Source organism: Anarrhichthys ocellatus, unplaced genomic scaffold (genome assembly GCF_004355925.1).
Source record: "Anarrhichthys ocellatus isolate YVR2014 unplaced genomic scaffold, GSC_Weel_1.0 scaffold5, whole genome shotgun sequence".
NCBI lineage: Eukaryota > Metazoa > Chordata > Actinopteri > Perciformes > Anarhichadidae > Anarrhichthys > Anarrhichthys ocellatus.
Window position 1 is genome coordinate 15,406,614 of NW_022280035.1, and position 11,202 is coordinate 15,417,815.

General features: G+C 42.0%; 3 protein-coding genes across 4 annotated transcripts; 1 reads left to right on the forward strand and 2 right to left on the reverse strand.

Annotated features, from left to right (window-relative positions):
• Nucleotides 1-427: 427 nt before the first annotated feature.
• actr8 (actin related protein 8) lies at nt 428-6,420 on the forward strand. 2 transcript variants are annotated; one of them, XM_031845950.1, is made up of 14 exons: nt 428-685; nt 1,414-1,584; nt 1,924-2,034; nt 2,223-2,327; nt 2,443-2,616; nt 2,748-2,841; nt 3,024-3,156; nt 3,527-3,680; nt 3,866-3,961; nt 4,104-4,244; nt 4,357-4,666; nt 4,796-4,959; nt 5,091-5,230; nt 5,370-6,420. In XM_031845950.1, coding segments are annotated over exons 1-14 (1,929 nt in total). In that variant the 5' UTR covers nt 428-550; the 3' UTR covers nt 5,371-6,420. The 2 variants fall into 2 exon arrangements, with proteins under 2 accessions (XP_031701810.1, XP_031701809.1); XM_031845949.1 differs by having other exon boundaries at nt 5,091-6,419.
• Nucleotides 5,675-7,892, reverse strand: selenok (selenoprotein K). Its single transcript, XM_031845951.1, has 5 exons — nt 7,804-7,892; nt 7,196-7,286; nt 6,785-6,859; nt 6,332-6,427; nt 5,675-6,138 (listed from the first exon to the last, which is right to left on the reverse strand). Exons 1-4 carry the CDS (start codon nt 7,820-7,822, stop codon nt 6,337-6,339), a joined length of 276 nt encoding a protein of 91 aa, XP_031701811.1. The 5' UTR covers nt 7,823-7,892; the 3' UTR covers nt 5,675-6,138; nt 6,332-6,336.
• A 596-nt stretch (nt 7,893-8,488) lies between these two features.
• Nucleotides 8,489-10,666, reverse strand: LOC116382547 (uncharacterized). Its single transcript, XM_031845690.1, has 2 exons — nt 10,591-10,666; nt 8,489-10,159 (listed from the first exon to the last, which is right to left on the reverse strand). Exon 2 carries the CDS (start codon nt 9,981-9,983, stop codon nt 9,330-9,332), a length of 654 nt encoding a protein of 217 aa, XP_031701550.1. The 5' UTR covers nt 9,984-10,159; nt 10,591-10,666; the 3' UTR covers nt 8,489-9,329.
• Nucleotides 10,667-11,202: the final 536 nt, after the last annotated feature.

An 11,202-nucleotide genomic window follows, 5' to 3' on the forward strand; every position in this document is an offset into this window, starting at 1 on the left:
TTGGTAATATAATTTAAAAACACAATAATACAATTATAATTAAAGCTCAATTATTAGCATTTTGTAATGCTGTGTTTTTGAGACTTTAAATTTGACATTGCAAATTGAATGTGTCGGCAAAACAGCATTCACAGTCTGCATTTATTTTTGCTTGTCTCAACCCTCGTGGCAGCAAATGTTCACAGTCTTGTTTACAGTAGAGTATCTGAGTTAAGAAAAGGCATTTTACTGTTATTATTTATTTTAAATATAACATACTTAAGCTGCAGTAACTCTATATGAAAATTAGAAAAGTAATTTAATAATGTTGACAAATGAGTGCCTTTGACTCAGCTAAGAGGCAGTGCTAAGTAAACATCTCTTTCGACAAATAGAAACCGCTGTCTTGTGGCACGTGATCAAACACGGAAGTAGAATCTACCGCTGCAACAACTTTCTATTCAGAGGAAGGTCCTCGCTTCTGGGTTGCATGTTGAAGCACTTCACAAGCACAAAGAGCTTGCGACTCGTTATTTATGACTATTTAATCGACTAAAAATCTTCACCAATAATGACCCAGGCTGAGAAAGAGCAGGACAACGGGAAGGAGAAGGAGAAGGAACGAGACAAGGAGAAAGAAAAGGAGCAACAACGCGGGGTGAAAAGACCCATCGCTCCTCCGGTCATCCCAGACCCACTTCAGGAGGTGAGACGGGAAGTCGAGTGTTTCAATTGTTGTCTAATGCTGCTATTTATAAAAACAATAGTCGAATATCGTCGTCTCAATCTTTATAATTCAGTCCATTCAGCTTTCACGTGCACAGACTATTCTGGAGTGACCGGGGTTTGATATCAGTCACTTGAACTCATCTTTGTCTTAAAGTGATGTCTTCAGGTACAGTATTTGACCATCAACTGACAACCTCAGGTGTTCAGTTTGCATTGTAAGACACATATTACAAATACCTTTGGTTTGAGCTTTATTTTGATGATGCTGCAGCATACAATGGTATGTTACAATGGTATTTCATTTTATATTTACACATTTATTTCTGTATTGTGTGTCCAACATCGACTCTGAGGCAACAGTTTGGGGAGACCCTTTACTGTTCCAACACCACAATGTCCCTGTGCACAGTTTGGGGTCCACAGAGAACAGACTCTGTGTTTGGTGTGGAAGAAGATGAAGAAGGCCTGCACAGAGCTCTGACCTTTGGGATGAACTCGAAGGCTGACTGTGAACAAACATCAGTGTTGGACTTCACTAATGCTCTTCTAGCTGAAGGGGAGAAAATCCCTTCAGCCCGGTTCACACATTGTGTGAAAAACATAACCACATGTTGGTGTAATGTTCAGGCGTCCACGTACTTTTGTGATTTCTAGTTTTGTTGTGCTGACCATCTCCCTCTGTCTATATACGTTCCTCTCTTACAGCAAATACAGAGCAACTTCATAGTTGTCATCCACCCTGGTTCAAGGACGCTCCGCATTGGCCGAGCTACAGATAATCTTCCGGTGACACTCCCACATGTGATAGCGCGCAGACACAAACAAACTGGACAGCCGAGATATGAAGATGCCTGGCTGTTGAGAGATGGTCTAAATGTAAGTGGCTCGTGAGCAGATACACCCAGGCTTTAATGCTAGGGCTGAACGATTTAGAAAAGATATCTAATTGCAATTAGTTTTACAGATTAAAATCATTGTGTGATGTTTGTAGGGATCTGTACCAGACAATATGTTTTCTTAGGTCTGTAGAATATGATGTGTAGGCCAGGACAGCTCCGCAGAAGGACAATATTTAATTTATAAAATGGTATTTTGCCATTTTGTCTGCCGATTTATAAATTGCAGTAGGCCATACTGTGATTTTTAATTGTGCAGCCCTATTTTTTATTCTGTATCTTATTCCATTGTACATTGTGTCTACTTCCTGTTTGGCAGAAAGCAGAGAGTAATGAGCAGAGGCAGAATGGGCTTAAAATGGTGGACCAGGCCATCTGGTCCAAGAAAATGTCAAACGGAGTGCGGAGGACACCCGTCTCTGCTGACCAGGTGTGTATTATGAAAGAGAGAGAACTCATACTTAATAATGCAATGTTCACTGAGCGCAGCAACATGGTTCGATTACATATTTGCTTTTGAATTGTAAATGGTGTTCTTTGAATAACTCAAGTGCTTTATGCTTTTATGTGCAGAAATTCATTAAAGAATCTTTTTGTTTTGTACCTGTGTGAGTAAAGGCCCGAGCTTATAACTGTCAGATCCGTCCGGCAGTACTAGACAGCAGCTCCAGGGTGAAGTGGACCAACACAGCCCACCAGCCTCCTCATCTGGTGGGAGAGGAGGTCAGTCCATGTGTCTGTTAACTTCCATAAAATAAAACTGTACTACCTAGACTCTTTGTCTGTTTTATCCATTTTTCTCATGCTCCCTCCACCCTTCCATCCTGCCCTCATGTAGGCTCTTTATGTGAATCCATCTGACTGTTACAACATCCACTGGCCAATAGTCAGAGGTCAGCTCAATGTGCATGCCGGTACCGGAGGCTCCCTGACCGCCGTACTGGCTGACCTCGAGACGATCTGGAGTCACGTCATTCAGAAGCAGCTGGAGATCCCCCTCAAAGACTTAAAGGTAGGAGAAACCTCCTCATGTCACAAAAGTCCTCTGCAACATGTTGAAGGTAGAAAATAATGAAAATGAGATCGAGCTACGCTGATGGTCAAATCTCTTTCTCTCACGTGGCTTTTGTGACTTGTTTCCAGTATTACAGATGCATCCTACTGGTGCCCGACATCTGTAACAGGCAGCACATCAAAGAAGTTGTCAACATGCTGCTGCTTAATATGGGCTTCTCAGGTATTACACACATGTATACATGTATGGCTGACAACTAAAATGTACATATGCACTGTTATCCTCCGCAACAGCAAATTCAGGGCAGGCTGAGGAACCATCCAATCTGTCTCTCTTTGCGTCGCCTCATGCTCTGTCCTTGGGTGTGTGTGTGTATGTGTGTGTGTGTGTGTGTGTGTGTGTAGCGATCATCGTGCACCAGGAGTCGGTGTGTGCTACATTTGGCAGTGGGTTGAGCAGTGCTTGTGTCGTGGATGTTGGAGACCAGAAGTCCAGTCTTTGCTGCGTAGAGGACGGCGTGTCCCACAGGAACTCCAGGTGGGACTGAGAACCACTTCTGTGTTTAATTTATTTCTATGAAATAGTTTATTCATCCAGGTTATAACTGGAGACATCACGGATCCTTTTTACACATGAGACTCAGAACACTGACATACAGAAGATGACAAAACGCAATGTTTGATTCAAATTGATTGTTTCTGGTCAGTTCGTATTGCTCCCAAAAGCATCAAGGTGGGAATTTTGTTCCTGGAATTGTTTTGTATTCCCTTGCAATAACATTAGAGCTTTCCCTCTGGTTCAAAGAAACAGTCAGTGTGTTGCTCCAGTCCGGTTATAACACACTGCCTGTGTAGGGAAACAAAGATCCCTCAGTGACTTTGTATTTTCTGTCTGTTGGACTTTGCAGATTATGTTTGGCTTATGGCGGCTCAGATGTGACCCGCACTTTCTTCTGGCTCCTGCAGAGGGCGGGCTTTCCCTACAGAGACTGTCAGCTGTCCAGCAGACTGAACTGTCAGCTGCTACAGCATCTGAAAGAGACCTTCTGTCATCTGAACCAAGTGTGTGTTGTTCAGGGGGTGAAGTATTGGGGAACTGTAGCGTTGTACTTTGATCAGTTTTAGAGCAGCGTTGGCACCTTTGTGTCTGTTTAAATCACTATAGTCCTTTTTAAGAATGGACAGAGAAATCTACAGTTATTCAGATAAATTCCTAAATGTGTCTTTCCTCCACTTATTCTTAATAGGACATATCAGGACTACAAGATCATGAATTCCAGACACGTCTCCCAGAAGCCCCAGCTCTTCTCTACCAGGTTCGACTAGGGGATGAGAAATTACAGGTAATTAGGTTGGATAGTAATGAGTAAAACATTATTTTACATTGTTCAGTCTCCAGCTTGTGTACTGGAAGTACTTTTTATCGATTTTGTTGTTGTTGTGTCCCCTCCTCATGTGTTCTGGCTTGTATCTATATGTTGTTAGGCACCTATGGGTCTCTTCTACCCGACCACATTTGGCATCGTAGGTCAGAAGATGACATCACTTCAGTACCGTTCCCAAGGAGACTCAGAGGATCCTCATGATGAACACTACCTGATGACTACACAGAGCAAACAGGACCAGGTAACACACACTCACACAGAGATTATATAATACTCATTATTTCTTCTTCAGATAAAGGCTCTGTGATTCTTTTCTTTTTTTTTAATTATTATTATCCCATTTTCTTCACCAGTCCTCCAAATCTGGTGCAGACCGGAAGGGTATGTCCAGACCAGGTGGTGGTTTGGATGGTGAGATGAGTGGTCAGGGAGGGGTTGGGGAGCTCTCTGACCTGAGCAGGGGCTGTGGGAGTGGCAGCGCTGGAGGAGGGATGAAGGTGGAGATGGAGTTTGGGCCTGCGCAGGGGGAGTGCCTGATGGGGGCAGGAGAGGTGGAAGAGCCCCTGTCTGCTCACCTCTCCAGGAAGACTGCCATCATGAGCCAGTTTGAGAGCAAAGCACTGGGCCTGGACAAGGCCATCCTGCATAGCATCGACTGCTGTGGTAAGGACGGACAGGATGTAGTAAACTAACAAAAATATATATATAATAAAGGATGTGGACAGATGTTTTATAGTGATCAGGATGTCCGGTATAACCTCTTCTTGTATTTTATTTTTATTTTTTTTGTAGCATCAGATGAAACCAAACGCAAGATGTACAGCTCCATCCTGGTCGTGGGAGGAGGGCTCATGTTTCATGGTGCTCAGGAGTTTCTGCTTCACCGCATCATCAACAAGATGCCGCCCTCATTCAGAAGGCTGGTAGACAACGTGGAAGTTATCACGCGGCCTAAGGTAACCTGGAATATGTTGTACAGCCATAAAGTCAGATACAGATCTGCAATGTAGACGAAGTAGCATGTTGTTTAGTGGGCTTCATTTTTTTTTTTATTGTACTTGTATATTGATGGGCATCTGTGCTCTAGGACATGAACCCTCGGCTGATATCATGGAAGGGGGGAGCAGTGCTGGCGTGTCTGGACACCACTCAGGAGATGTGGATCCACCAGAGGGAGTGGCAGCGGTTTGGTGTCCGAATGCTCCGCGAGAGAGCTGCCTTTGTCTGGTGAAAGCAAACAGATTTTACTTGAATCTTAACGCTGCGTCTACACAGGAGGCGTAGCGTGAGCAGCTCGTTCAGGGCAACGTATCCCTTTGACAATTATAGCACGGCTAACACCATGTTTACTTGTGTCATCCAATAGAAACCCAGATGGGAGTCGTTATTGTAGAACTTTTGAAGTCTTTGATAATATTCTGTAAATACTGCAATTCTTGCCTCTTTTTGAAAGTTTGGATTTGTGTAAATAAACCCATCACGCTTGGATATACAATTGTTGCATTTGATTGGAACAAACAAAATCCACCTTTTTTGGAAATATGAACATATTGGATTGAAACACAAGATTGCCTCAAACTATTATCCCAGAAACTCAATGCTTTAAGATTTACATTCACTGTCCGAGTTAAGACAAATGCCTCCGCCGGCTCTGCCACATTACATTTCAAATACAATCAGCCATTTATTAGATACAATTTTTTTATAATATCTTCACATTATTGATTTTGAAGTGCATGCCCTAGATCTACACAGAGGCAAGTTGTGTCGTTACAGAGTGTAATTGTAATGGAACTCAGTGGTAACATGTTTAAACATCGAACATTTTTATTCAGACAGAAACATACAAAACAATGACAAACTAACTTCATGAAACTTCAGTTCAGAAGGGAACTGGTGTGACAGTAAAATGTTCAGGCCAAAAGAGGATGAAGGGAGGAAATGAGGATAGCTGCTGCATCGGCCATTCTGGTCCCTACGTGTAGGAATTCCCAGAAAGGCGTCAAGAAACTGCTGGTTGCAGCGGCAGCCGATGAAGAGGGGCTTCAGCACTGTGACATCAGTCTTCCTTTAGGGTCTCAGCAAATAGACACTGTGCCAGGCCCCACGCCTACACATTCAGTGTAGGCGTTTACCTAGAGAGAAGGGAGGAGTATACAATGGAGGAGTTATGTCTCCAAATATGTGAGGCAAAGTACTTTTTAAGGCCACTTGTTATAACAAACCCTTGATCTCACTTTGTGATACAGGCTCCAGATATAGAAGGTACACGATATCAAAAGAGGTTTATCTTATGGGTGATGTTTAATAAAAAACAAAAATCCTCACCTTCCTCATCCTCCTCCACCCATTGGTGGGGAGCTGGGACCTGCCCCGTGGTTAATTCTCCCCATCCTTCTCCTGCCACCAGGGGGACCTGGAGGACTGAAAAAACAAGTGACAGAGAAGAGGAAAGATTATTAAATGATTTTTGTTTTATTGTCTTTTCCTACATTAGTTATTTGATGCTCAATTGGAAGGGATAGGCAACATAAATGAGAAAAACACTTGACACATGATGCTGCAATTAATTTAACTGCTATAGTGGGCAACAGCGTAAGATAGTATTTAAACTCTGCAGCTCCCATATATGAAAACCAGTGGTTTTCATACATGGATCCACACAGACGACACTCCCACCTTCGGATTAGGGTACCTTCAACGTTTAAGATAGAGGGACACGTAAGGCATGTCCCCAGTGTTTGTGACAGTAGAGAAATGGACTGTGCCCCTGAAACCTACCCTCTGCCATCAGTGAAGCGTGACGAACCAGAGTTTCCACCCTTCCTCATGTCAGGGTGAAGTATCGTCTTAAAACTGGTAAGAGGACAAAAGAAGATCAGTGTGGACGGCAGTGTCACGAGAGAATATAAAAACATCACCTCAATTCTTTGGCTTATGACAAAATACCTGAGAAACACGTGACATTCACATCCACCTCATTAAAAAGTGTTAGCAATGCTAATGGCCTAAATTAAGATGGTGAACTTCAGCATGTTGGCATGAGGATGCTGACATTACCGTTTAGCTCACAGCACTGCAGAGTACAGTAACCTGCTTGCACGTAGACTCTAGCCTTGGAATTACTACTCCACCAGTTTCTATTAATTTGACTAGCAACACGTTAACAATATTAGACAGCTAAGCACTTACAACAGGCCGAAGAAATCCACTGCTCCCCAGAAGAGATCGACCAGATAGGATAGACTCCATGGGGACTGGGACCTGCTGTCCAGGACCCGACCTGAGATCGGTGTGTGAGACAGCAGGGGTCAGTTAATGGTGAACAGAATAGCTTGTGAGGTTGACGTTTAACATCAAAGAGTATGTACACATTCCTTCCTCGGTTTGCCAGTTAATGGTTTAACACAGGCCAACAGCTAACGTTAAGTAAAACAAGACGCAACACAGCGGGGTCCGAGACTTGTTACATTGCGTAATGTTCAATATAGCACACTCAAACTAGCAGTAGCGAGGCGATATGCTGACCAATAGAGCAAACACTAGTAGATACCCTGTTGTACAAAACTATCTCGATTATGTCAGCAGTTCCTCCTGCTACGCAGATCCAGCTAGGCTAAATGCTAACGAGCTAGCTGTTAGCTTAATGTAGCTTAAAGCTCTGCTACAACTACACGTTTAATGTAGAAGTGGTGTGTTTTAACTGAAAGTGTTCGACAGAGAAAGTTATGTCAGCAAAACTGCTACTTATTTTCTCTTACGATGAGAAAACTGTTGAAGACACAGGACAAACCACTCACCGTTGGACACGTACACCATCTTTCACTTTATCGCCAGCTTCCACAGCTGTGTTTACAGCTGGTGCCGCACTTCCGGGTTCGTTGTTGTTGTTGCGTAATTCTCGGACGTGCCAGAGAGCCGCTCTGGGACGTCCATGTGCAGCAGTTCTGAACATAAATAAATGAAACACAGCATATTTTGTCGTATTTATTTCGGTTATTTTTATGTAATAATAAGACATTTCATTAAAATGGCTATCATACCTTTTAATATGAGATGCATTTAGATGTGTATGTAACATGTGGTCGGGTTGGAGAGTTGTTAAATAAACGGTATGGTATTTTTAAAGGCTGTAGTTTGCTGTTGAATTTTGCATAACGTTTTCCATTCCATGAAAAGACTTTTACCTCCACTCGACCACATCTCAGAGGCAATAGTTTGACTTACTTTTCAGAGTACAGTTTACCTTCCTGTCCATTGAAAACCACGTATCTCCAAATTTGGTGATTTTTATTAGATTTCTTTGTAATAAACTGAAGGATTACGTTTTCCTTTATGGGTTGAGAAAATTCTTCTCCATCTTAAAACAATAAACTATTATACACTTCTTGGATTAGCTAAACTAAATTAACTGAAATGGGATATTTGTCTGAGCCCATGACAACTTTTGAGAGATTCTCACAGGACATACACTACAAACATATGATGATCATATTGAATATGTTGCAATGCTGAAGATTAAACTACCCAACAGTATTAAAGTAGCTATATTGAGCACAACCATAACCATATTCAGCAGTAAAAAGCAACAGATTAATGCAGCAGAAATATGTATCTAAAAGTGTGATGTGTTGTCAAACGTTTTTCAGTGCTTTATTAGTACTTTACTTAAGTAAAGTATCCAAATATTATTTCACCTCTGTTGTATTGCCACAGGTTGTACAGCGGTACTTCTAATGTATTGTCTGACCTCATTGATATGAGGTGAATAAAACATCAGAAACATCATTAAGACAACTGAGCAGAGTGTATTTCAATAGAAACAATAGAACATACAGACAACTTTTGATTTTTCAGTGTAACATTTTAATATGCAGAACAAACATTACATATGTTGTCTGATGCTTTGTGTCCCACCCCAGCTATGCACATGCAGGTGCTATAAACATGAAAAGTATAATATAAAAGCAAAGAGGTAGCGTGGGAGGAATGCGATGACTCAGATTCAAATCACATTGAACTGTAATTATCTGTATTGAATTGAGTGTTTTAAACAATATAATATACTGTTAGACATCTACAGTATGAATATTTAAAGTATTAAGGATAATTCTCAACAGTCTACATTTAAGTTCACTGTTTATTTATAATCCAGGAAATATGTAAAAAAGCTTGCGAGAAGCCAGAATATTGCACCGTTATGCATTCATGCAAAAATAAATAATACAATCTAGAAACTGAAATGTAATTAAGGGATTTAGGCATCCTGTGATTTTCCCTTAACATGACCAATGTGGACGTATTAGAAAGGCAGAAATACAACACGTTAGGTCTGAGGTTCAGGTCCTGTGCTCTCTTCACCCGGCTGGTGTGTGCTGCACTCTTCTTCGCTGACTTCTGATTCAGGCTGTGTCCTCTCTTCTATGTTGTACTCTCCGACACCGGCTTGGGGTTCAGATATTCTTATGTCTTCCACAGACTTTTGTGTGCCGTAGTCTTTGTCATTTGTTTGCCTTTCAGGTCTTGTGCTCTCTTCACCCGTTTTTTGTGCGCCACTCTCTTTTTCAGGCTCAGGTTTAGCATCCCTTCCATCTGGCTGCTGCGCGTCAGTCTCGGCCTCCGTCTTCCGACTGGACGCTCCTCTAAAAATCCCAGCTTTGTGAAGCTCGCGGCGTATAGTTTTTACTGAGACGGTGTGAGAGAGGTGTCTGTTCAGCTCCGAGGTTATTTTTGATGCTGTATACTCAGGGTGCTCATCAACTATCCTGAGGAGTGTCTGTCTATCCTTTTCAGTGAGCTTCGACTTGCGCCCGCTGTTCTTCTTTGCTGATGCCGTTCGTCCATGCTTGATGTATACAGTCATGACTCTGGAGACGGTTCCTCTTGCCACATTGAACAGCTGTGCCGTTTTTGTGACAGATGCACCCGATAGTCGTGCAGCAACTATTTGGCATCTTTCAAACTCTGTTAGGTCACTCATATTGCTTTAAAGACAGCTTCTTTTGGAGCCGACAGAAGACAATCCCAACTGGCAGGCAGGTAGCAGGCCCTGTAATTGCTCCTTAGGTGATCCAAAGTCCTCTGTCATATGGTGTTTCCATTATTTTGTACGCTGGATCAGAGAGATCCAGGGTAGGTAAACATCCACCACTGTGTCTAGAAATGGATGAAAGGGATGATAATAAATACCAGAAAATAACATTTCAAGATATTACATTTGTTTGACACACTTAAACTAAAGTAGATGTTCTGTGTTGAACTGAATCCAGTAACGTTGACATCACAGAGCTAACATTTACTTAACAGCGGGTGTACGATGTAATCAAAACCATTACCACTACAGTAGGATTACCCAGCGGCCACTACACACAAGTAGAGAAGCTCATTGGCGTTTCTCCGGTTTTTATTGACAGTCACGGTTTTCAATCAACTGGATGTTGTAATTTAGGCTAACCAGGTAGCTACTACATTAACGCTAGCTTCCTTCAACAAAATACGTTTTGAGAGTGTAGCTACGTTATATGTTTACCCTTTTACTGCCACGTGAAGCACATAGGGGTGTGCATTAATTACGGTGTTTTACTTACAACTAAAAGCATGCACCGCTGGCAGCCTATCCACCGCGAACGTTACTTTGTCACCGAGATGTTTGGGTTTCACCGGGGAGAGGTGAAATAGTACTTCCTGTCAAAGGTTTTCAGAATAAAAGGGTCACCACTACAGCACATCGCTCCATGTATTTGACTTTGACAGCGTATTTTACATACAAAGACATTTGAGCAGTAGACAGCAGTGCAATAACATACTCGTTGCGATACTGTGTGTTGCACTAGATGTATTAAACATTTTCGAAAACTGGTGATGATGCAGGATATGACACAAAATAAGTATTTCTCTGAGGGTCAAAGTGAATACACGACTGGTCAGAACAGTGAGTGAAAGGACAGAAGACAGACTAGCAGGAGAACACAGATGTGTTTTATCTTATTGAAACCATGTTCACGGTATACATGTGTTGGTAATGAAAGAAAAACTAAACAAAAAGTTACATCAGATCCCCATGAACACATACCAACATGGACCTTAGATTGCAACTAGTTGGTCACAGTCACCTTAAAACACGGCTTAATGCCAGCACATTGGTATGGTCATTTCTCCCGCATGCAATACAATTTACAGGTTTTTGTTTTATTGTATGT

Excerpts from the sequence above, each read along its gene's own strand:
- actr8 (XM_031845949.1), top strand. The coding sequence starts at position 551 with ATGACCCAGGCTGAGAAAGAGCAGGACAACGGGAAGGAGAAGGAGAAG. Across the intron at positions 2,328-2,442 it reads CTCATCTGGTGGGAGAGGAG|GCTCTTTATGTGAATCCATC; the intron begins GTCAGTCCATGT and ends GCCCTCATGTAG. Across the intron at positions 4,960-5,090 it reads AAGTTATCACGCGGCCTAAG|GACATGAACCCTCGGCTGAT; the intron begins GTAACCTGGAAT and ends TCTGTGCTCTAG.
- selenok (XM_031845951.1), bottom strand. Across the intron at positions 6,860-7,195 it reads GTGGATTTCTTCGGCCTGTT|TTTTAAGACGATACTTCACC; the intron begins GTAAGTGCTTAG and ends TCCTCTTACCAG. Across the intron at positions 6,428-6,784 it reads CGCTTCACTGATGGCAGAGG|TCCTCCAGGTCCCCCTGGTG; the intron begins GTAGGTTTCAGG and ends TTGTTTTTTCAG.
- LOC116382547 (XM_031845690.1), bottom strand. The coding sequence starts at position 9,983 with ATGAGTGACCTAACAGAGTTTGAAAGATGCCAAATAGTTGCTGCACGA.